This window comes from Phoca vitulina, unplaced genomic scaffold (assembly GCF_004348235.1).
Source record: "Phoca vitulina isolate PV1807 unplaced genomic scaffold, GSC_HSeal_1.0 scaffold9, whole genome shotgun sequence".
NCBI classification, from domain to species: Eukaryota; Metazoa; Chordata; class Mammalia; order Carnivora; family Phocidae; genus Phoca; species Phoca vitulina.
Genome location: NW_022589712.1, coordinates 26369363 through 26395855, shown reverse-complemented (window position 1 = coordinate 26395855; position 26493 = coordinate 26369363). Strand labels below are relative to the sequence as shown.

The 26493-nt window shown below is 41.8% G+C and overlaps 1 protein-coding gene across 1 annotated transcript in view; it reads left to right on the top strand.

Annotated features, from left to right (window-relative positions):
• ARFGEF3 (ARFGEF family member 3) overlaps nt 1-26493 on the top strand; it is a 165562-nt gene that overhangs the window by 123955 nt on the left and 15114 nt on the right. The window contains exons 21-29 of the mRNA XM_032407797.1: nt 1887-2032; nt 3610-3789; nt 9950-10094; nt 11630-11752; nt 16114-16217; nt 17926-18070; nt 22394-22522; nt 24730-24906; nt 26238-26352. Of these exons, the coding sequence (XP_032263688.1) occupies nt 1887-2032; nt 3610-3789; nt 9950-10094; nt 11630-11752; nt 16114-16217; nt 17926-18070; nt 22394-22522; nt 24730-24906; nt 26238-26352 (1264 nt within the window). The remainder of the gene's footprint in view (nt 1-1886; nt 2033-3609; nt 3790-9949; nt 10095-11629; nt 11753-16113; nt 16218-17925; nt 18071-22393; nt 22523-24729; nt 24907-26237; nt 26353-26493) is intronic.

Here is a 26493-nt window from a genome sequence, read left to right as displayed (position 1 = left end):
ACTGTGTGAGCGGAAACGCTGCGGCCACTGCTGCCCCTGTCCCCACCGGAGCTGTGCCGGCTGGTTCTGCCAAGCTCCGGCCTTGAGACAGAGAAAATCATGTGGCTGCTCAGGGTGCAGGTAGCTTCCCGTGAGGGTGGGACCCCATCTCCGTGTCACGAGCCACGTCTCTTGCTTCTTTCAGTTCAGCGGCTTGCAGAAGCGGCTCCTGATTCCACCCGGGGCTGGTGGGAGAGAAGAGTGGAATGGGGAGAAGCCTCCTGCTACTCTTAGAAAAACTGCTATCGAGGCATATCCCCAGTGATAGGTCAATGTCACCATCTCCACTGATGAGGGCCTTGAAGGGAGCCGCATCGTAAGGAGCTGCCCAAGGGTCCCAGACGGGTGGCAGGCTGCTCACAGCGGTCCATCCGCAGCCAAGGTTGTCGTGCCAAAACAGTGAGCCTCTGTCCCGATGGGTCTGGGCAGAGCCACGGAGCTACGTGCTGGGGACGCACAGTGCTGGCAGGTTGGATCGTACAGCCTCTTGTGGTCCCATCTTTAGGGACCTGAAGTTCTAAGTGTATGTATTTGGCCTTTGGATCCTTACTGCAGATTCTGATTTGAGAAGCACCGTCCTTTCCCCGCTGGTTTTTAATAGACTTTAAAACCTTAGCTATATAAAGCCAACCTCCCAGACCCATCAGACTTCTAGAGCATCCCTGGACCTAGGGGCCACCTTCAAAGTGTTTGGGGTTGGAGAAATCAGCAAGCTCTCAGCTTACAAAAAAGCGAGAAGCAGGGTCAGGAAGAGGCAGCAGACCTAGGAGGAGGCGGAGGAGGCATTTGCTTTTGGAATGAGTCAGATAGGAGTTAAAATGCTGCCTCCACCATTTACCAGCTACACTGTCTTAGGTGAGTCAGTTTACCTTTCTGGCATTTAGTTTTCTAATCTGTGAAATGGCAATAATCACATTTGTTTAAGGTTTAATTTAAAAAATAAAGTAATTAAAGACACACCAACACAGCATTTGATGCAGAATAAACATCCAGTAAATGTCAGTGATTATTATTACTGTCATTTTGAAGTTTATTTGATATGGCAAGACTAATTAGAAAGGAGCATTCTGACTGGAAGAGCATGATAATGTCCAGCATTTTGTAGACAGTATAGGAGAAACAGGACATGAGCAAGGAGAAAGTGATGAAAAGGGAGAAGACCAAGGGGACAGGGCAAAGAAGGAGCAAAAGATCCGAGGAGGCAAGGATTACACTGAAGCAAGACAGAGCAGTTTCAAAAAGCATGTTATTGAGCAGAAAGGGGCCTGACCTGCTTGGCAAGCTCTTCAGAAGTGCCATTAAGGATTGGCAAAGTGGATGGCGAGTGACAACAGTAACATTCATGGCTAACAGTGGGGGGCGTTTAGTATGTGCCAAGCCCTGTGATAGGCCACTTTGTATCTCCATATTTCATCCTTAAAGTAACTTTAAGAGGTAAGGGCCATTATCCCTACTTTGACGACAAGAAACGTAGCTTAGAGAGAGAAATCTCTGGTCCAGCATAACCAGCTACTGAACGGTGCAGCCAGGAGTTGAACCCAGGCAGTCTGACTCCCCACCCCTCCTACTTAACCACCATGCCGTTCCCCCTTATCCACGAGCAGTGCTCACGCTTGTCGCGGCAGTCCCTGGGGATATGGTGGCCGATAGGAGAGGTGTTGAGTGAACCGCCTAGTCTCTCTTGAATCCAGGGTCCTCTCCTCCCTCAGTTGGCCCGCATTGACTAATCCTACCACCCTGAGTATTTTTCATCCCCTTTGATTTTCATCCTCTCTCTCTCTGCTTGAACAGGTCAAACTGTTCCTGTGTTTGGGCTTTATGGCTTTTGTGGTCTTGCCTTCTTACAGGAGAGGTGAAATCCACCCAAGACCGAAAAAGCGCCCTCCACCTATTCCGCCTCGGGGATGCCATGCTGAGGATCGTGCGGAGCAAGTCGCGGCCACTGCTCCATGTGATGCGCTGCTGGAGCCTTGTGGCCCCACACCTGGTGGAGGTGAGCCCCTGAAAGCAGGAAGCGAAGCTCAGGGAGCTCCTGCAGCAGAGCCAGCACGGGGCTTTCCGGGCGGCGTGTGGGCGAAGAGCAAGGCTAAGGTTTCCATCACCTGGGCACAAACATCATAGGTCACTGATGGCACATCGTGGCATCTAGAGAATCACCCCAGAAGGGCAGTCCCACCCTGGTGTCCCCCTGACCCTCTTTCTTTACAATTGCATGACTTGGCTGGCTACCTCCTGCAGCCTGCTTTCTGTTTATGCCTTACTTTCAGCCGGAGGCTGGAGCTTCACTTTTATATGTGATTATAACAATGCCTTTTGTTCCTGCCAGTCCTTCTTTTCTGATAGCTAAATGTACTCTGGGAAGTACCCTATAATTAGGCAAACCATACGCCCTAGTTTTTCCAACAAAATTAATGCAGGACCCCTTTCACTCTCATACAAAGTGGTATATGTGATAAATTATATCCTATGAACTAAGCACTTCAGTGCATGACGACTGGCTACTTCTCAATTGATGGGAAAATTGTTGCCTTGTTTTTCAGTGATAATGATTCTTACTAATTCTTTAGCGTTAATCTGGTAGAGCTACTTCATCAAATAAAGACTTGTGGAACTAGTTCACTAAACAGAACATTCTAGTAAAGAAAAGGGGTAGAAAATAACAAACTTGGTCATGGAAAAACTGTGTATCAGTTATCTGTTATGCTATAATCAACCACCCCCAAAATCTGGCAACATCAAACAACAACCATTTATTTAGCTCCTGACTCTGTGGGTCAGAGATCTGAGCTGGGTTGAGCCAGGCTTGGCTGAGCTCAGCTTGCTTCACTTGTGCACCTCACTTGTCAGCTGGTTCGTGACAGCCTTGATTAGGAGGGCTGGACACAGGGGCCTCTCCCCATGGTCTCTCCCCCTTCAGCAGACTAGCCCTGGCTCATTCACATGGCATTCTTAGGATTTCCAAGGAAAGCAAGAGGGCAAACCCCAAATCAGAGCTACTTTCCAGTTTTCTACTGATACAATGTTTGGTATTATTCCATTGTCCAAAGCAGATCACATATCCAAGCCCGCCGTCCGTGTGAGAGAGGGCTCCTCAAGGGCGTGCATACAAAGATGTGAGCCAATTAGATCATCACTGGGGCAACTGGCCCACTTCCTTGAGGGACAGGTGACACATCTGATCATATTCAACATGGCTAAAATGAGACCATAGGCAGGTCCCAGACTAGGTTCTGGTGTCTTTATAGTCCATGTGTTCTTTACCACCCAAGAAAACTGTCATGTTACAAGAAAGAAAAAAAAAAATTACTAGAAACTCTTATTTTTCCAGAAATATTAAAGTGAAACTAGAGTTGTATGTGATCTTTGGTTAAATTATTAAAAATTCAACTTTAGTGTACTCTTCATCTATACTTATCCCTTGGAGTTTTTTTTTAATTTAAAATTTTTTTTTTTACTTCAACAGAATTGCTGCTTCTACCTCCCCACATGAAATGGGTTAGGAACTTAAGAGACCATTTTCTTACTTGTGTAAAGTCCTGATGGTGTTCTACTCTCCCCTGAATTTTGCAGGCTGCCTGCCATAAGGAAAGGCATGTGTCTCAGAAGGCCGTTTCCTTCATCCATGATATACTGACAGAGGTTCTCACTGACTGGAATGAGCCGCCTCATTTTCACTTTAATGAAGCACTTTTCCGACCTTTTGAGCGTATCATGCAGCTGGAGTTGTGTGATGAGGATGTCCAAGACCAGGTCAGTGTGCCGTGGGGGTCAGCATCACCAGCATCTCAGGCAGCCCTTCCTGAGGGCCCTGGCCAGTGCTGCCCTATGGCCTTTGCATATTTCGTCTTTCCAGTCATCCTTTCTGGAATCTGTGACCGGAGGGTTAAGCAATTTAGCTGATACATGGTTAATGATTAGTGGAAATGGGGTTTGAACCTAGGCAATCTAGCTATACCAGTCTATACTTTGATGTACCTAGCCTAGACTCTTAATCACTACGTTACCCTCTGCCAGGAGACAGATGGTAAGGAAACCAACTGTTCACTTCATCTCCAGCATGATGGTGGGCTAGGAACACAGATAGATCCTCTCTCTCTCTCTCTGAAATCTACCAAAAAGGTTGAATAAAGGTTTAAAAATTCCTGGCGAAAAAGGTAATACTAAGATGTCCAAAACTAAGTAACAATGGGAAGCCAGAGCACTCAGTAGAGTCCTAAGCCTGGTTTTGCCGTGAGGGTATTTGCCATCAGGTGAAGCAGAGTCCTGCTTATCACATTCTTGAGGCCACAGGAACAGGAGATAAATCTCAAGGCAGACCGTATAAGACTGGTGTTCACTCAGGCCAAAGTTGAATTAGAAATGAACCCAATACCACCTTCCTGAGGATAGTAGCAGCCTCTCTCTAACATCGGCTCTTGGTAGAGGTAAACAAACAAACAAGCAAAACTCTACAGGATTTAAAATTATAAGCTAGCCCTTCTAGCAGGTCAGCTTATGAAATTACACCACCTTGGTAGTCTAAGAAGCTTTGTACAGGCACGGTACAAAAAGCCAACAGAAATTCCCCCAGAGGAACTCATTTCAACTCGGGCCATAAAAGAATCCTACTAATAAAGTTCCCAGATATGTGAGTTCACAGTATTTCCAAAATATTACAAAACACACAGGGAAACAAGGCAATAGAGTAAGCTGCAGAAACAACAGATGGCAGTCAGGACTGAAGAGAATTGAAGTGTTGGTATCCTTCCCGCAAAATATTAAATAGGAATGTCAGATAAGTTTAATGAAACAAAAGAAAGCAATGAAAATATGAGTTAATGCCTAACGACTAAGTTGGAGGATTTCAATCATAGTGAACTAAGTAGTTCAGATCAACTTTCCACAGGGAACAACCAGGAAAAGTTGGATTAAAAAAATTTTTTTAATCACTGGAAGGTATGGGAACACAGCAAGGCAGTGAATAACTATGAGGCCAATGTCTAGGAGAAAGACAACAGCCGGAGTCTGTGCCTGGGTTTGGAGGCTACTTTTCCTAAGAATGGAATCCACTAATTTCAGAAAAGGAAGTTGGAAGATTGAGAAACTAACCAAAATTGGAATCTGGGGCCCACCAAGTCTGGTAACTTCCTGACATCTTGGTACAGAACCATGAAGAGAAAGGGACATATTAGGAGGAAGAGTGAAACTTAAATAAACTAGTCATAACAGGAAATAATCCCCAACTTCAAATAATCCCAATCCCTACCATGAGATTAGAGGACTTGCGGGTTCTAGTGCCCGCCATAGCACCAAATGCCCCTCTGGCAGAAGATGACATCATCCCAAGGATTCAGATTATTTCCTGATTTACGTGTGTAGTGTCTACATTCAATCAAAAGTAATTAGACTCATTAGGAAATAACATGTCACTGACAACAAAAAGAAAAACAAACAATAAAAATAGGCACACAAACATATATATATGCAAATGCTCAGTGAGGGATCCAGAGTTATCAGAGATAGACTGTAAAGTAACTGTGCTTAAATGTGTTCAGAAAGATTTAGAACAGGAGGGATTTGGGCTATGGTGGCATGAAAAAATTAATGAAGCTTCCTCACAAAAATCAAGTATAAAAGAGGACAAATTTGTCAAAAGCAACAGTTTCAGGTTTCTGGAAATTGACCAAGGACAGACAACAAATTGAGTAGCATTCATGCTTAGAAATACTCCTTGCTAGAACTTTGGTTAAGAACAGTGGAGGTCTGTGACCTCTTGCCCAAGACTGTCCCATCACCTTTACTCTCAAGCTATTGGCAAGAATAGTGTGGAGCTAAGTTGGAAAATCAGCAGCTTTTGTACTATAAGGGATAGATTTGACTTAAAGAAGACTTAGAGGGGCACCTGGGTGGCTCAGTCGGTCAAGCGTCTGCCTTCGGCTCAGGTCATGATCTTGGGGTCCTGGGATCCAGCCCCACATCAGGTTCTGTGCTCAGCAGGGAGTCTGCTTTTCCCTCTCTCACTACCGCTCCCCTTGCTTGTGCTCTTTCACTCTCTCAAATAAATGAATAAAATCTTTCAAAAATAAAATAAAGAAGACTTAGAAAAGAGACCACTGGTTTGGCAACTAAAAGCAGTGAATTCATTAAAAGTGAACAGGGGAAGCCTGCAATTTTGCTAGCCTAAGGTAACAGTGAGCTGTGAACCAGTAAGAAATGTAACATGAGTCTCTGGAAACCAGAGACTTACAGAAAGACTAGATAAATTCCTCTCACATCTCTGGCTGACTGAAACATGGGCATATGCAGGATAGACCATACAAATTCCATCAGAAAATAAAAAAAAAAACAAGGGAAACTTGAGAACTGGCTAAACTGAGAGTATTTTCCCCAACCTACACACATGGATTGGTTGAGGAGGATGGAAGCCTTAAAGGCTCAAGTTATCTGAGCACAATTTCTGCCCACATCATCAGCTGACCACTAACCTATGCAGACATGGGGATGAATGTTAAATACTAAAGCTAAGACCTAAAGACAAAGAAACTGAGCCAGAGACATTGGCTCCTCACACATGGGAAGAGAGAGATTGCACAGTATAAGCCTAACCCCTTATTTAAAAAAAAAGAAAAATGTCAAAAATTAATGAGAATTCAACATTACCATAATATATAAAATGTCGACTTTTCAGCAAAGAAAAAGGAAGGAAGGGAGGGAGGGAGGAAGGAAAGGAAAGGGAAGAAAAGAAAAGGAAAGATACAAAGAGACAAGAAAGAATGATACCTATTGGGAGGGAAGGCAGAAAATAGAAAGTGACTTAGAATGAGCCCAAGTGTTGGAGTTGAGAGACAGGCTTTAGAGCAGCTATTATAAGTATTTTCAAAGAATTAAAGGAAAATATGATGAGAATGACTCAAAAATAGTCTAATTAGAGAAATGGAACTATGAAAAAATGCAAATTCTAGAGCTGAAAATGGCAATAACTGAAATGAAAAATCTACTAGATGGTCTTACCAGCAAGATTTGAGATGGCAAAAGAAGAATCTGTGAACTTGAAGGTAGATTAATAGAAATTATCCATTCTAAAGATTGGAGAGGATTGGGCCCCTGGGTGGCTCAGTCGTTAAGTGTCTGCCTTCGGCTCAGGTCATGATCCCAGGGTCCTGGGATCGAGCCCCACATCTGGCTCCCTGCTCTGTGGGAAGCCTGCTTCTCCGTCTCCTGCTCCCCCTTCTTGTGTTCCCTCTCTCACTGTCTCTCTCTCTCTCTAATAAAATCTTAAAAAAAAAAAAAGATTGGAGAGGATTGTTTGACCAGAAATAAAGCCTTAGAGACCCGTGATAAAATGTCAAGCTTACGTGTAATGGGAGTTTAGACAAAGATGAGAAACAGAAAGGATCAGAAAATATATTCAGAAAAATAATGGAACCCCAATTAGCATCAATACAAAGATAGCCACAGTAGATGCATTGTAGTCAAACTGCTCGAAGACAAAAACAAAACCTCCAGAGCATCAAGAGAGAAACAGTTCATTACTACAATAGGATTAATTGCCACTTTTCCAGATAGAATGAAGGCCAGAAGACAATGCAATGACATATTGAAAGTGAATAATTTAGAATAATTTAATTACCCTTCAAAAATGAAGATGAAGTAAAAGCATTCTCAGATAAACAAAAATCAATAGAATTTCTTGCCCAACAGACCTATCCTATAAGAAGTACTAAAGGAATTCCTTCAGACTAAAAGGAGATAAAACAACAGAGTAAGTCAGTTTCACAAGAAGAAATGGTGTCTGGGTAAATATAAAAAGATTGTGTATTTTTTTCTCTTTTTATTTTAAAAACAATGTTTAAAGCACTAACTCTAACACTGTATTTTTGGATTTATTAAATATAAAGATATAAATAACCATAGCAGAAAGAAGGGGGAGAAAATGAAACTATTTAGAAACAAAGTTGCCATATTTTGCTAGAATTAAGTCATTATTAACTTGAATATTGTGATAAGTCAAAGATGCATATTATAATCCCTAGGGCAATATCCATGAGAATAACACAAAAAATAAATTAAAAAAAGAGACAAAGGAATTAAAATGATACACTAAAAATATGTTTAACACAAAAGAAGGCAGTAAAGGAGGAACAGAGAAACAAAAAAACACATTATATGTGGAAAACAAATAGTAAAATGACAGATGTAAATAAGACCATATTAATAGTATTAAATATGTATTTGTGAAAAGATGCTCCACATCTTTAGTCATTGAGGAAATGCAAATCAAAACCACAATGAGATATCGCTTCAGACCAACTAGGGATGACTTCAATAAAAAAAGATAATAAGTTTTGATGAGGATGTGGAGAAGTTGGAATTTGCTTATGCTACTGACAGGAGGGTTAAATCACTGCCATGGAAAATAGTCTGGCAGTTCCTCAAAATGTACATACCCAAGAAAAATGAAAACATATATCCATACAAATCCAGACACAAACACTCAGAGCAGCGTTATTCATAACAGCGAGAATGTTGGAAACAACCTAAATTCCATCTGCTGATAAATGGATAAATGTGGTATTTCCACACAGTAAAATATTATTCAGCAATAAAACAAAAATCAGTACTGATTTGTGCTACAATATGAATGAACCTTGGAACCATTGCACTAAATGAAAAAAGCCAGTCACAAAAGACCACATTTTATAGGATTTCATTTATGTAAAATGTCCATAAGAAGCAAATCTATAGAGAGAAAAAATAAGTTAGTGATTGCCTAGGACGTGGAGGGAATGCCTGCTAGCACATCTTGGCTTTGGGGACACAGGCAGTTCATGAAACTGTTCTAAAATTAGATTAGTGATGGTTGCACAACTCTCTGAATATGCTAAAAAACAACAAATTGTACAGTATAAATGGGTAAATCTTATTGTATGGGATTTATATCTCAATAAAGATGTTAAACATGAATTGACTGAACTATCAGAAAGCAGAATTGTAAGGTGGATGTAACAATAAGATATTACAATATGCAGTCTACAAGAGACAGATTTTACATTCAAAGGCACAAAGAGATTGAAAGTAAAAGTACTGAGAATGATATGCTGTGCAAACAGTAACCACAAAAGAGCTGGGGAGGCCATATTAACATCGGGCAAAATGGACACCAATATGGTAAATATTACTAGAAACGATCTTTGAGCCCTTGGGTTAGGCACAGATTTCTTAGGAATGACACAAACATGATCCATAAAAAGAGAAATTGAGTTAGGTTTCATCAGAATTAAAAACTTGTTCTTCAAAAGACACCATTAAAAAATAAAAAGACAAAGTCAAAGTTGTAAAAAAAAAAAAATGTAAATCATGTATCTGAGGAAAGACTTGAACGTAGAATATGTAAAGAACTCTAACAATGCATTAATAAAAAGACAATAATGAGGGGCTCCTGGGTGGCACAGTCAGTTAAGCATCCAAGTCTTGGTTTTGGCTCAGGTCATGATCTTGGGGTCGTGAGATTGAGCCCCATGTTGGACTCCGCACTCAGCGTGGAGTCTGCTTGAGATTCTCTCCCTCTCCTTCTGCCCCTCCCCACCTACGCTCATGTTCTCTCTCTCTAAAATAGATAAATCTTTCTTTTAAAAAAGACAATAATGAGAAGACAAAAACCAAATTTTTAAAAAACAGCAAAACATTTGCAGATGGCAAATCACGTGAAAAGTTGCTCAACAACATTAGTCATTAGCAAAATGCAAATTAATGTGATATGGCTGCTTATTTAGAAGATTTTTGAGTGGGTTTGGCTGAATTCTGGTTTGGTTTTTTTTTTCACTGAAATTAACCCAGAAATAGGAAGCAGAGAAGTATATCACCCTTCCCAGAAATTTTCCTGCTTCTTTTAGGAAAAGGTTTTAAGTGCCACCTCCTTTGCCTCCGCCAGGTTGTCACATCCATTGGCGAGCTAGTTGAAGTTTGTTCCACACAAATCCAGTCAGGATGGAGGCCCTTGTTCAGTGCCCTGGAAACTGTGCACAGTGGGAACAAGTCTGAGGTGAAGGAGTATCTGGTTGGTGATTATTCCATGGGTAAGAACGTGTGTTGATTTTGTATCCTGAAACTTTACTGAATGCATTTATTTGTTATAAAGTTTTGGGTGATGTCTTTAGGATTTTCTAAATAAAATAGATCATGTGATCTACAAAGAGGCAATTTTACTCCTTCTTTTCTGATTTGGATGTGTTTCTTTTTTTTTTTTTTTTCCTGCCTAGTTGCTCTGGGGAGTATTTCCAGTACTATGTTAAATATGGGTGGTGAGAGGGAAGAATGTGTAGATGATTTTTGTCATAAAGTATGAATTCTTGATGCCAATTTTCATGCTATCAAAAAAAACTGAACAACAGGGAAGGCTATCATTCAGCCATGTTTTCTTGGCAGGAAATGATCTGGTGTAGCAGAGACACACATTCTGAGTTCTCCTGGCAGACCAAGAACCCTGAGCGTTATCAGGCCCTGCTCTTACTGACAGATTAGACAAAATGCTGACACTTCTGTTGTTTCAGTTATACATATCTGTGTTGAGTCAATACCTAAAGCCACAAAAGAAAACATTATTGGCTTACGTGTAAGAAGCAGAAAAGCATCATAACACAGTTGAATCCCAGTTAGGAAAATTGGGTTTAGCTGGAAATGAATGGGGACCCATAAAGCATGTCAAGAGACCCACCAGGGAACTCACAGGACTCAGCATACAGGTATGCTAAGTCTTATTGCATGGCTCAGATTTATTACATGGCTCACCACTAGGATTATCATGGCAACATAGTAAGGACAAGCCAGATTGTAAGGGCAGAAGACACAGAATCAGGGCAAATCCCTGTGCAGGCTTCCATGTGCTCTCAGCCTCCCCCGAGGGTCCCACAGAGCATACTCTGATCCAGGAGTGAAAGTGCAGCAACATGAGTATGATGTTTCTCCCCCAGCAAAGCCCACTGGAGACCCATCTATGAGCCGGCCACGTAGGTATCCTCTGCCTAGCACCTACCAAAATCCCAGACTCCCCAAAGGAAAGCACGTGTTCAGAATAAACCATGTTGTTTGCATAACCTAGGCACAGTGAATCACTCTTCATCAGTTAACTGTTGCCTGGGAATATTCTGAGAGTCAAGTTCCCAGATGTCGGCCAAGGGCTGATCTCGTAAGCAGGCCTTTCTAAGGCAATCTCGAGCCTGTTAACTCTCTTCTGCACAGTTATGAAGCAATTAGTGTATGCCATCGGGGCTTATCTAAACCTTCCCTTCCCTATAATTATGTGTTAGAATCCCAGAGGCCTGCATGTTTCACTACCCCGGAGACCCATCCATTACCGCAGCGCTGCATTGAGCTAGCTGGCTTTGCCCTCATCTCTCTACCGAGCTCGCCTCGCATTTGTAACCTTCCTGCAGCTCCCCCTGCAGGCAAAGCTGAGCACAGCATTGCAGCCCCGCCCCCGTCCCGTCAAAAGGCCAGGGATTTCCTCCAGTACTAGGTCTTTCCCAAAACTCCATGGAAGATGCTGGGAGTATGGGCAACCTGAAGGGTAGAGACTTGATGTTCTTAAAATTCTACAACCTTCCTCCCTTAGGAAAAGGCCAGGCTCCAGTGTTTGATGTATTTGAAGCGTTTCTCAATACCGACAACATCCAAGTCTTTGCTAATGCAGCCACAAGTTACATCATGTGCCTTATGAAGTTTGTCAAAGGACTGGGTGAGTGGAGTCTTCTTTTCGTCCCTTGTGACAGCTGGGGGCCCTTTCCTGGATGACTTTGTGTGGAAAGCCCTGGAGACAGGCCCCCTGCCTGAATGGAGCAAGCAAGCCAGTCGCCCGGGCTTTAAACAGATGGTGGTGTGTGTTGTGTATTCAGAAGCAGAAAGCTTACTGTAAAAGAGGCTTGGATTCTGTCCCTGGTTGCTATTTTTCATCATGTTCCTGGAATACTCTTGTAATGTAGCATATTTTCAATCTATATGTTACTTTACTCCAACTTCATTTTGAATCTTAAAATATTCAGTATTATATTCTATAATCGCCCTTATGCGGGAGCTGCTGTGGTCGATGTCACATAATTAGCAGCCTGAGCTGGAGTTTCCCGCTCCTCCTAAACAAAAATTAAGGATGCCTCCCCCTGGGCCTTATTAGTCGTAACATTTCTTTGGAGGGTAAAAGTCCCCCTTCTTCGAGGCCTTGTGTGTTTCACAGACTACCAAGCTGATTTTCCGCTTAATTTAGCAATGCTTGAATAAAGTAGAGTCTTGCTATAGAACACGACCTGCTGTAGCAGATTTGTTTTAGAGCACAAGTTTATCTGGGGTGAAATGGAAGGGAGGGCAGTTAGTGAAACCAAAAATTTTAGAAGGCACTTAAGTCTTAAAGTTTTGAGAACCTCACCGTGGAGTGCTCTTAGACCCTGAGGCTAAGAACAATTGGAAGAAGGACAATATACAGTTCATAATATTTTTTTTAATTTTTGCTCAATAATCTACAGTTCATTTGCAGAAAAAGACTGGACACAAAGAAACTAGGTGATTTCATTCACGTTCCCCTTTTGGGGGAGCAGGAACAAAATGCGAGTTTCAGGATAGAGGCAACAAGTGTGATCTGTAGGCCATGGTTGTTCTAGTCTGTTATTTATTACACGTGCCCCATTCTGTTGTCACGTACACCCCGGGAGACGGAGGACTGAGCAGAAGGACAACCGTGGCCACTTGCTAATCAATTTTACAAACTAGGTTTCGGAGGAAGTTTCTTGTGAACAACAGCATCGGATTTTATTTATTTTTTATTAACTCTGCTCTACATTAAATAGAAACCAAAAAATTTAGTATCTCCATCATAAGAAGACCTTAAAGTATGATCTTTGTATCAGGTAGTAGAAAATTCAGTTCTTGTATAGGAAAAGCTCACTCCTGGGTGTCTCCTTTCTTCTCCCCCAGCCGCCACACTTATAGTCCTCTGACACTGGACGTGGAGGGGGCGGGTCTTACACCAGCTGGGTGTCCCATAACTCAATTCAATTCTGACACTCCCTGGAGTTAGCTCAGACTCCGCAGGTTAGGGGCTCAGTCCCACAAGACTGCCCCCTCCACTTCATGTGCCAAAACAAAGGTAGGTCCCCAGGTTACCCACAACTCTGACATGGCTACTCATCAGAGGTTCCATGACCCCCACCCATTGGATTTGGTTAGTTGTTGGAACAACTCACAGAACTCGGGAACATGTTTACCAGTTTCTTATATAATGAAGGATATAATAAGGGATACAAATGAACAGCCAGATAAAGAGATACATTGGGCGAGGTCCATAAGGGTCCCAAACACAGGAGCTTTTGTCCCCATGGAGTGGGGGTGTGCCACCCTCCCAGCATGGAGATGTGTTCACCAACCCAGAAGCTCTCCGCACCCCCTACTTTTGGAATTTGTATGGAGGCTTCATCATGTAGGCAGGATAGATCTTTAACTCTTTTTCCAGGCCCTTTCCCATAGGACACGGAAAGGGGCTGAACATTTCAAGCTTCTAGTCGTGGCTTGGTCTTTATGGTGACCAGTCCACATCCAAGAGCCCACCACGTGTTGCCTTGATTAGAAGACCCTCCTATCATCCAGGAAATCCCAAGGATTTAGGAGCTCTGTGTCAGGAATTTGGAGTCAAAGACCAAACATTAGAACACAAGATGCTTCTAGTACTCTTACTGCTTGGGAAATTACAAGGGTTTTAGGAGCTCTGTGCCAGGAACTGGGAGCAGAGACCAATATATGCATTTGCTATTATGTCACCGTCTTATATTTCATTTAAGAATCGTTACTGGTATTCTCTTACTCAGGGAACTGTAGAGTGCCTGCCATGTGGGCACAGCAGCCTGGATGTACTGTGAAGGTATAAAGATGAATAAAACACGCTTCCTGCCTCTGAGAGGCTCGCAGCCTCTTCTCGGAAACACATAAATCAATACTTACAATTCAGTAAGACGAATACTTTCGTGGAGGCTAGCAAAAAGAGAAAAGAAAAAAGGCATTTAAGCAGAAATAAAGAAGCAGCTGAGAGAGGTGTTTGGTAGTGGGGGCCAGTGCAGGCTTCAAAGAGGAGGTGACATTTGAACTCTGTGGAGTAAGCTATAGGTTTGCTTTTCTAAAAACAGGGTACATTGCAGGTACCCACAAAGTGAGTGATGAGTTGGAAAGAAAGGAAGAGGGCAGTTGGGAAGGGTTCTGTGTGCCACATCAAGGATCCAGAATGTGTGGGGAAGGTTTCTAAGTAAAGAGTGGTACAATCACATGCGGTGTTAGAAACTGAACTCTGGCAGGCTCATGTCCCCATACATGGGGATGGGAGGCTGCAGGCAGAGAGAGAGTAGAGAGGGTGGGATTGGCTCCAGCTCATGGTAGAGGTGGGATCTGTGGGGCTTGGCACTGCTCCAGTGGGGGCTTGGAGAGGAGGAACTGAGCATGGCTCCCTGCTCCCCTTACAAGGACTGGTGTTACCCAGAAATAAGGTGTTCAAAAGGAGAGCAGATTAGGTGTGGAGAAGAAAAAGTAATGAATTCCATCTTTGGACATTTGGATAGGTTGAGCTTCTGTGAAATTCCATTCAAGTGGAGATGCCTAGCAGCAAGTTACAAATTTGAGATTTTATCTTAGGGAGGGAGTTAGAGGCAGCAAACAGAGATGCAGAATAATCGGTATGCACTTGGAGGATGGTTTTTTCTGTGAATTATAAGGTGGAGTTACTTGTATGGGGCGTGGAGTCTGTGGGAACCGTTGAGCCCCCAGTAGTCATGCTGGCTGTGTCCCACCCCGGACTCCAGGGGGCGCCATTTGTATAGACTTTGATGTGTAACGCTGCAGCCTTGGTTTAAAAAAAAAAAAAAACTGGAATGCTCACTTTGACCAACAGGCTAAGAAATGAATTTATTTTTAATTCCCACCTGGTTATTTCAACATGAATTTGAACTAGTCTGTGTTTTTATATTGTAAAGTATGTTAATCCAAACCAGGGGCTGGCGAACAATGGCCTGCAGGCCAGATCCAACCCATTGATAGTTTTTATAAATAAAGTTTATTGGAACACAGCCATGGTCATTTGTCTATAACTAGTTTCGGGTTACAACGGTAGATTTGGGAAGCTGTAACAGAAACAGGGTGACCCGCAAAGCCTAAAGTATTTACTGTCTGGCCCTGTACACAAGAAGTTTGCCAGTCCCTGATCTAAAATACAAATGTTTATCTTTTCTTTTTTAAGGAGAAACATGCCTCTTCATCTGAATTTTAACTAATGCCTAGTAATTAGGTCTGTTTACCCACAGGGGAGAGTGCCTAGTGGCTACGATTTTAGACAATTAGAAACAATTACAGTTCCGTGGAATGATTTTATTAAAAGTATGGGAATAGATTCATTACATGAGAAGAAAAATGGTAATCCTCAACTACTATTTACCTATAGAAAATCGAGATGCCCTCTACAGAACTGCGAAATCTCTAGATACGTACCACAAAAAAATGGAAATCATTTCAATGCAATTCAGTAGTCTCCATCCCCAAGCCCCAGATGTTTAGCCTCTACCCAGGGGCTTTATTTATCATCACCATTTAGCACAGAGCACTGGCAGCAAAAAGGTCCTTTTCCAAACAGAGAGAAGCCTAGTGCTTCACTCCGGCCCAGGGCGTGGCTTGTCACCAGGATTGTCCTTCATCATCAAGCTTCAAAGTCACACCGTCCGCAGCAGGGGCGCGGTGAAGGGAGTTACAGTGTGCCCAGGTCCAAAAGAACACCAGCCAGCCACTGAAGGAATTGTGGTAGAATACAGGAAAAGCGTGGTTTAGTGAAAAGGGGAGTTACAAAATGGGATAATCCCAACAAAATAAGATGCACGGTATGATTCCCAACTGTATTTAACATGTACACATGCAGAGGGGGAAGAATGACTGAAAGGATTCTTCTCAGGGTTGCAGAGTTTGGGGTCATTTTTTTTTTCTATTTTAGTCAACATTTAATGAACGAATGCTGTGTGAATAAATAGGTCTTCCGTTGAAGGGGAACGCAAGAGTAATTTTGTCTGTCTGTCTGTCTTCCAGGGGAGGTGGACTGTAAGGAAATAGGAGACTGCGTCCCGGGACCCGGAGCCACGGCCCCAGACCTGTGCCTCCCGGCCCTGGATTACCTCAGGCGCTGCTCTCAGGTACCCTGAGCTCCAGGCCCTGAAACCCGCCTCGGACAATGCTCGCAAAACGGGCATGGATGTCTTTTGTCGAAGCCCAAGAGAAACACTTCCTGCTGACTCTGAGGAGACTGGGGACTTAGATCTTGAGTAGGAATTTTTGTCCCCCCCTTCCATGAAGGAAAGAAAGAAAGGAACAAACATGTGCTACAGCACGCAATTCAATTGAAATCTCTGAAACTTGTCACGTATACTCAGACACGGGAACTGCCATGATCTCTCTATTTGTGTCAGGCTGTAGGGAGAGGGGTCATGAGGCCCTGGGAAGTCTTCATGATAGGACGTGGATGGTGGGGGTGCCACCATCGAAGAGAGACAAAAACAAAAGAGGGGCACATTCAGTCAAGATCCAGTGAAGAAATGCCATGAAAAACCGCACTTATCAAAGGGAACAGCAACCTTCATTGTGCTAAATCCAGTAATTGCCATTATCCCAAGAGGATGCTCCCTCCTGAAGCCCGTTCTCCCCCAGGCTTCAGTAATGCTCTCAGTAGTTGCCCTCCTATCCTTGCAGGTCGTGTCCCCAGGCCTCTTCCTGTCTGTGGAACCCCCCCCCCCCCACGGTGATAGCAGTGCTCATGTGAAGTCCCAGGGCTTTAGAAAGGATACCCAGCCCCAGCTTCTTCCCCCCAGCTGCCTCCACAAGGCCCCATGTGACAGGACCCCAGCTCCCTTGCCACCCTCAGATCCTTCCCTCTCGCTCTGTGTTCCAACCACACTGACTTTCTTCCCCTCAGATACATGGCGCCTTACTGCTCAGGGCCATTGCTGTTCCCTCTGCCCGGAATGTCCTCTCCCCGCATTTCCTTGAGACACTCTTTTATCTTCCTGGATCTCATCTGAAACATCACCTCCTCAGAGAGACCAGAGCTTAAGTATCTACCAGCTCACAGCCAACGCTCCCACATTCCCTGGTCACTCTAGTATCACCTAATTTTTTCTATAGCCTTTATGTCCAAAATCGTATTTATTCTTTGTGAAAGGATCATCGTAAAACCCCCCGGGACAGGACTTTTGTCTGCCTCACCCACAGGTCCTTCCCTAGCACAGCAAGCACAATTCTAAGCCGTGAAGATCCTGGGGAATTTGGCCCACTAATGAGGATTCCTGGGGGACTGGGCTCTTGCAGTGAGGGGAATAAAGAACCCAGGGCAGTCTGTCAGGTCTGCTGCCGATACCTTCATCTGTCCCCACGCTGGCCCACAGATGCCTCCCTTTACCCACTTACTGTTGGCCTCATTGCACTGAAGCAAGGGAAGGGGAACTCAGTCTGGTACCCCATTTACCTATAGACCCTCTTCTCAGTAATCCCCATAGAACAGTTTCCCATAGGCAAAAACTCTTGACATGTTTTGTGGTTCCCTGGGTCGGTTTACAAAAGGCTATAAAACTCATAGGTAATTGAGATGCTGAAAAAGTATCCCTAGAGCCTTTTTCCTCTACCTTTTTGTTTCCACTAAATGCTGTTTCATCTGCTCCCTGGGATAGATGCCTCTCATGAGCTACCATATGAATCCAAATCACAAACAACCTCAAAACTTGCATACGCTGGGAGCTTTTCTGCTTTTCCCTAACCCCAGTATTGCTGGAATATAATTTTATTCTTCTTTAACTCCCTGAGTGCAGCTTTTTCCGATATATAATTGCAATTTGGTATTTTGTTATTTAGTTACTGGCCAAAATCTACAAAATGCCCTTGAAGCCAATATTCCTTAGTGGGAGACTTGCTAGCTTGCCTCGGAGACTTCAGGAGCAGTCGGCGAGCAGTGAGGATGGAATGGAGTCAGTCCTGTCTGATTTTGATGACGACACTGGTGAGTTAATTGACTGAACTTGGGTTATTTGCTATGTTCATATTCCCAGACACTTAAGCCATGAGTTCAGTAGCTTATAGGTCATAAGAACGATCATCCATTTATGTTGCTACTGTTTTTAATTTTAATAGCACAGGCCTACCTAAAGTTGCCATGGACTGCTTAGAAACATCATTTGATGTCTTGTCTCCAAACCCATCCTTTTTAGATGGGTGCCTCCATCCAAGCTCAGTGCAGATCTGCAGACTCCACTAAATGTAGTTTCTAACTCTGAATTCTCCATAATTTAGCAAATTGGAATGCGGTTGCATTGGTACTTAAATTGGCTGGTAATTGTCTTTAATACCTTCTAGGAAACACAATCATTATGTAATTACTTCCTGCAGGACTATTTGGTTAGAGACTGGGGAAATTAAGCCACTACTGAAGAGAGAATCTATTTGTGACTGGTGGAACTGAAGGCTCATTAAAAGAATAATTTTAAAGAATGTGTTTCAAATTAGTTCCCATGTAATTTCCTGTGGATTGGAGTTCAGGCTAGTAACTTTGGGAAATTTTCAGATGGGTTAACTCACGCTCATGCTTGTCTTCTGATTCAGTCGACCCTGCCCTGTTCTAGATTTAGAAGTGGAAATTATATCCTTAAAGGGGACTAATAACTGGCATAGGTTGATTCAAACCCTTGCAAAAGGAGTTTTGGGGAGGGTTTTTTTTTTAATTTGCTTTTTTATTCGTTTTTAATTTTTTTATTTTTCTGTTATAAATTCACTTAGAGTAGTGAGAGGATTTACAATTTTCTATAGGGATTTATAAACAGTAAAGCCTCACTAGTTGAGACTAATTTTAAGGAAGAACCATAGGAAAGAACAGCTAATGTAGAGAACAATTAAAATGGAAATTGGCTAGATGTTGCCTAATAGAGGTTTCATTTAATGATTAGTTAAGAATAATTTTTACTTAGTCTCTTAAACCTCCAACCCAAACAACTATAAACAGAAGCTAATGTTGTTTATCTATATTACAGTCTTTAAAACAGTTATAAATAGTTTGTGTGCATAGCAGTCAGCAATCCTCTTTCCATTGTGCAAATCATTAATCCATTGTTTTTTTCTAGGCAGCCCATCTTCTTATGGATAAAGTTCAGCCAAGACCTATGTCAAGTTTTCCACATTATCAATTCATTGAGACCTTTCAATTATAATTGAAATTATAATCTTCATAATTATATATGAAGCGTAGCTAGCTCAGAGAAAAGAATTGAAAGCAAAGGCTTCAACTTAGTATTAAAAATTGATATGCTCTTAGATGTTATTCCTCTGGTTTCCAAAAGCAAGTAATTTTTTTTTTCCCTATTGAAATTTCAAACATGGATAAACCTAGACAGAATGGTATAATGAACCTTCATGTACCCATCACCCAGCTTTATGTCCACCCATATTAACTTATGGCCAATCTATTATGTATATTTACACGCACACCCTCACTATCTCCTCCCTCCACTCACATCCTCTATTTTAAATCAGATCCCAGACATTATAGCATTTCATCTGTAAATGTTTCAGTATGTGTTCTTTAAACATAACAAACATGACCATAATTCCATTATCACACCTAAAAATTAACAGTAATTATTGAATATCAAATATCCATTCAGTGTTAACATTTCCCATTTTCTTATGTCAGTGAATTTTCAGGGATTCACATAAGATCTGCACTCTACGTTTGCCTGATAGGTCTCTGAAGCACTTTTCAATCTCTAGATTTTCCTCTTCAACTCTTTCTCACTCCTTTTCACTTCATTTGTTGAAGAAGTGAGGTCCCGGGGCCCGTGGAGTTTTCCTCGTGGACTTTATTGGTTGTACCCCCTAGAGTGGTGCATAACATGTGATCCTGGCTTCTGCATTTCCTATAAATTAGCTTGTTCACACCTGCTTATATTTTGAGTTTCATGAGCCTTTGTCCCCTAATTTTATTATATTTGTGGGTTCATGTGGGTTTAGCTTCCTATGAATGGGGATGTTCAAAATTGTGGAAGTAGGTTTTTTAATGGGAATATTCATTTTTTTTAAAAGATTTTATTTATTTATTTGAGAGAACATGAGCAGAGGGGAGGGACAGGGAGAGGGAGAAGCAGGCTCCCCGCGGAGCAGGGAGCCCAACGCAGGGCTCCATCCCAGGACCCCGGGATCATGACCTGAGCCGAAGGTGGACGCTTCACCAGCTGAGCTACCCGGGCTTCCCAGTGATTAATGGGAATACTTAAAAGCTGCCATCTTTTGACAGTTATCTTTCACAGGAAAATGAGAAGTATTAGAATTAAAATGTAGGGTGGGCTATTTTTTTATACTCTATCCTAGGCACTTTAGGATGAAGCTAGAGAAGTCGAGTCCTTTCTGTGCGGCACTTATCTGAGCAGCAGGTTCACAGATTTCCAAAGGCAGGGGTGAGCAGGAATGTTGCTCAGACAGGGCTTCTGTAAATGGCAAAACTAAAATTGTTCGGATCTAATAAAAAGCATCTCATGCTTTTTCCCTTCCCTAATAATGAGCAATACTAAAAGTGAGTATGTTATTTTATTTTTATTTTATTTTATTTATTTATTTGACAGAGACACAGCAAGAGAGGGAACACAAGCAGGGGGAGTGGGAGAGGGAGAAGCAGGCTTCCCGCAGAGCAGGGAGCCCAATGAGTATGTTATTTTAAAAATGAAACTCTGAAGGGGAGGAGGAGGACGGAGGTGCGTACTGAGAGGTGAGCCGCCCTGGGCGTGCGATTCTGTCGATGCGCGAGCACAGCTCCCCATCCGTGCACAGAACACGAAGTGACTCGCAGGTACCCGGGCGGAGAGAGCGCCAGCAGCGCCGACGGCAGGGCGGCAGCTAAATTCAAAATAGTGCGTAGATTGCAAAAAAAAAAAAAAGAGAGAGAGAGAGACATGGACCTTTGAAAAAAGTGGGGCACGAAGAAGAGCAAAGAAAATAGACTAGCACACATGAGCAACAAAAGAAAAACTGGATGACTCGGATTTCATCAAAATTAAAGACTTTTATGCATCAAAGGACATTACCAAGAAAGTGAAAGGACAATCGAAAGGAGAACATGTTTGTAAATCCTATTTCTCATAAGGTCTTAATATCCAGAATATATAAAGAATCCCTAAAACTCAACAAGACAACACAATTTAAAAATGGGCAAGGGACATGAATAGATATTTCTCAAAAGATCGACAAATAGCCGATGAGCACGTGAAAAGATGCTCCACATCATTAGTCATCAGGGAACTGTAAACCAAAACCACAGTGCAATGCCACTTCACACCTACTAGGATGGCTATGGTTAAACAAACAAAAAATAAGTGTTGGCAAGGACGTGGAGAAATTGGCACGCTCACAGGAATACAAAACGGTGCAGCCTCTGTAGAAAACAATTTGGTATTTCTTTAAAAAGCTAAACAGAACTACTAGATGACCCAGAAATCCCTCTCCTGGGTCTATACCCTAAGGAATTGAGAGACTGAAACAGATACTTACACTCCTATGTTCATTGCAGCCTTATTCACCACAGCCAAAGGTAGAAACAACGCAAGTGCCCATCAACAGGTGGATGAACAAACAGAACATGGTACAACATACAAGGGAATATTACTCATCCGATACACAGTACAACACGGATGGACCTGGAAAACATTATGCTAAATGATATAAGTCAGATGCGGAAACACAAATACTGTGTGATTCCACTTATATGAAATATCCAGAATGGGCAACTTCATAAAGACAGAAAGTAGATGAGAGGTTCCCAGGGGCTGGGGTGAGGGGAGAATCAAAAGTTACTGGTTGCAGGGCTTCTGTTTGAGATGATTAAAAAAAATTTTTTGGAATTAGGGAGTGGTGATGGTTGCACAAAACCGTGCATGTAATGAATACCACTGAATTGTATATGTGAAAAGGGTTAAAGTGGCAAATTTGTGTTATATATTTAAAATAAAATAATTTTTTAAAAAAAAGATATACTAAGATGATACAAAAGGATATTTCATTATTTTGGTATTGTCAGCTCCCAAGAAATCTGACAGTTATTTCAATATAGTAGAATTTACCACATCATCTTCTTCCTGTAGGAGGATAAGAAGAAATTTTGGGGGTTTTTTTCCCCCTTTGACTTTGTTAGAGCATGTAAATCATAATCTGCCCATGCTTGTAGACCCTCAGGGCTACCACACCATATGGCACACTTCTACACTAACAGTGTTCGGTTTGAGCTTATGATGACTCTGTATCGTGTTTGACTGGATTTCACCGAGATCTGCTTCTTGACTTCCAGGGCTGATAGAAGTCTGGATCATCCTCCTGGAGCAGCTGACAGCAGCTGTGTCCAACTGTCCACGTCAGCACCAACCGCCAACCTTGGATTTACTCTTCGAGCTGTTGAGAGATGTGACCAAAACACCTGGTAAGAATTTCTATGTCTGTCTTTTGTGGGGAGTTGTGATACATACAACTTTTTTCAGGAAGGTATTTCCATGTGTCTGCCCGTTTCACAGCTCTTACCCTAGACTTGGTACAGAGCTTCATGCATAGTAGATGCTCAGTAAATACTTGTTGAATGGCAATGATGCAGTGGTGGTTAAGAGATGTCCTGTTATTGCTGACATGTCTTCCCACCAGTCCATTTACAGATAATGTATGCTATCCAGTTAGTTGGGTGTGTTGGATCCCTACAATAATCAGGCCAAGGTTATTGGCTTTGTTCCATGATTACAGCCTTCCTCTTTAGCTGGATCTTACATGCTCTTGGCCCTAGGGCTGTCAATAGGGCTTGCTAAGTCTCCAATGACATAAACAAATCACTCAAAAGTATATACTATATTAAGACAGCAAAATCCTGAATGTATAAAGGTCATGGATCATTAGATTGAGAAAGAGACATGTAGGGGCGCCTGGGTGGCTCAGTCAGTGGAGCATCTGACTCTTGATTTCAGCTCAGGTCATGATCTCAGGGTGGAGCCTGCTTAAGATTGTCTCTCTCTCTCCCTCTCCCGCTGCCCCTCCCTCCGCTGGTGCTCGCTCTCTCACTCTCTCTCTCTCTTAAAAAAAGAAAAAGACATGTAATGATCACCTAGTACCTTGATAGTACAGGAAAAGAATGGCCCTGAGGAATTTATTTCTTCTTTTGAATTAATCAAATTTAGCATGTACACTTAACACATGCAAATTTTCCCAAGATCCAAGCAACTATAGAAATTTTAGTTTTCACAGTCAGAACCACAAATGAACCCACTAGTTAATTCCATAGTAATGAGTTTTGTATTTATCACAAACTGATGAAGACTTGATAATTGATACTGTTTTAAGATCCATTGCAAAGTTTATAGCAGAATTTTTTTCAGAAAAGCCAACATAGCTACTCCCATATGTCAAAAAGTTGTAAGTCTTTTATCCAAAAATAAGCAGGTATTTTATAGAATTAATTATATGCCTCTCTTTCACTAGTCAGTACCGTTTTCTGTTTTCACATTGCCATTAAATGTGTGTGCGGAGCACCTAACCTAATTAATTTTACTAGAAATCTATCATCAAAGGAACTTAGTAGTGATGAAGACAAAATGGGTATATAATGATTGCTGAAATATATTGAATACCAAAAAAATTATGAACACCCTAAATAGTAAGAGCATATAAATATTCCACAGATGTTAAAATGAGTATTTGTGAATAACATTTAAAGTATATATACTATGGAGTACAATCACAACATTATGAAATTTTATCCATCTGTAAATACACATGTACGTTCAAAAAGACTAGAAGTCAAACATGAAAAGGTGATTATCTCTGTGGGTAAGGTTTCTTCTTTGTATTCTCATGTTGTTTTCCATGTTTATTAGAAAAAGGATGCTTACTTTTGTAATCAGAACTTTAAAAGTCCATCACTTTCACAAGGATTTTCATTATAGCATTGTCCATAAAGCAAAAAAATTAGAACACCTTAAATGTCTATCAGTAAGGGAACAGATAAGTGACTGTTGTGTATACATACAATGGAATTATGGTATGTGGCAGTAAAAATTAGGAATATCTAAATCCGCTGACACAATGATCTCTAACACATGTTAACGTGTTTCTTGAGGTTTCATATAGATATTTGTACGTAAACTTTAGGGGATATTTTCTTATATGTGTATATGCATCTGTATGTTTCCATCTGGGGACTGGAGTTAATCAGATGATACTTTAGCTTTATTGGTATTATTTGAATTTTTTATGATTTCATGTATCATTTGCATAACTAAATTCATACAGAAACAAAAAAGAGGGAGATTGAACCCCACGTCCGGCTCTGCGCTCAGCAGGGAGTCTGCTTGAGATTCTCTCTCCTTCTCCCTCTGCTCCTCCCCCAACTCACGTGCTCTCTAAAATACATCTTAAAAAAAAAGAAAGAAAAAGAAAAATGCCACTGAAGACCATGTATTCCCCAATCAGTAGTAAATTCTTTTTCCTTGCAGCTTCTCGGCGGGGGGTGGGGGGGGGGGGGGGGGGGGGGGGGGTTGGGGCCCTCCTGTGAAAGAGCTGGACCATGCCAAGCCATGACGGTAACTTCTGTTTCCCTACAGGAGAGCTGCTGTGATCACAGTTCTGATGCTGACTTTTCTTTTTCAGGACCAGGATTTGGTATCTATGCGGTTGTTCACCTTCTCCTCCCTGTGATGTCCGTTTGGCTCCGCCGTAGCCACAAAGACCATTCATACTGGGATGCGGCTTCTGCTAATTTCAAGCATGCCATTGGCCTGTCTTGTGAGCTGGTGGTGGAGCACATTCAAAGCTTTATACACTCAGGTACCTATGCTCCCACAGCAGTCCTTGCTGAGTAATTTTTTCATGGGAAGCATCACTGTCTGAAAGTGCTTATAAATACCAGTGTGTGATTTTTGTCCAGAAATTAGTAAAAGAGAATTATGTGGTCACTGCCAACCTTCTCCTGGATTATCAAAATGAAAATTGATACTTAAAATACATATGTGACTAAAAATATAATGCCATCTAGTAGATCTGTGCATGAGAAGAGGGGAGGCAAGTTCAAGTATATAATCAATTAAAGAATTAGCCCTGTAGTCTGGAAGTGAGAGGCGGTGTAGATCCTCCTGCTTCCTCTGGGAGGCTAAATGGAGGAGATAAGATTTTAGCAAAGGCTTCAATTATAGGCAAGAAGTTGCTTAAGAGGTTAGGGGTGAAGTGTCTTAGTATCTGTGGCATTTTGAAAAAGATCTGAAAGTATGTGGTGGATAGTATACTGAAGTCAGAAAAAAAAATCACTGTTAACCTTAGATGTTATAATTCTATATGCCTTTGGCTTTTCTTTATAAAGAGGTAAGGGACTCCCTTGTTGGAGAGGTTAGAAAAACTCGTGAGATGTCCACCCCAAGGGAGAGTCAAAAAGCAAAGATAAGAAATGGGTAGCTCTACTAAATTTAATAAGGACAACTTGCCTCCACAAAAAAGAACATTAATTGAGAAGGAAAACAAGTGGGTGTTTCTACATGTAAGCAATAACTGTCCTTAGGGATAGATGTTCTCAACTGGATCATTGCTTTGCCCAACACAGTACCATTGAGGATTCCACTGAAAATTGGATCTGTGTCATCACAAGGACTTCAAGGAAAAGAATACAGATGTATTCCTTGAATTGGGAAAATAGAATGTTATTTGGGGAAGTCTCATTTTCTTTGGGGATAGTGTACAGACTGAAGCCAGACTAAGAAGTTGAAGACAGTAAGATGAGAGAGGATTTGTTTGCCAAGAGCATTCAATTAGTCTATCAGCCATAAGGAAAGTATACGTTTCATTTTTCTCTTTTTAAGAATTTCAGTTTTTTTTTACTAGCTACTATTCAGGCTGTATGTGTTCTATTCTGTGTAAGTAGATGAATTATATGCATAACTTCGAAAAATGTACCATCAACACATCAAAGTAAAACACATATTTCATCATGAAATGGTTAATACAGGCTAAAATTGAGTTTTTAAAAAATCCAAGAAAATTACTTTTTCCACCCAGATATTTATATGTCCTTTTATCACTCAGACTTTCTCCTGTTGCTATAGATGCCATTTCAACCCCCTCCTTTACAACAGAGTTGAGTGAAATCTTGGTTTTACTTTTCCATGTAGACATCAGGTATGAGAGCATGATCAACACGATGCTGAAGGACCTGTTTGAGTTACTGGTAGCATGTGTGGCCAAGCCCACAGAAACCATCTCCAGAGTGGGCTGCTCCTGTATTAGGTAAGGAAAAAAATTCCCTAGCTCTCCACAAGAGTTTTTTTATTATGAAATCCAAGGGAATTAAATTCTTTTATTGTAGCAATCCACTTTTTGGGTCGCTTTCTAGAAGTAAAAGTATCTGTATGTATATGCCAATAATTC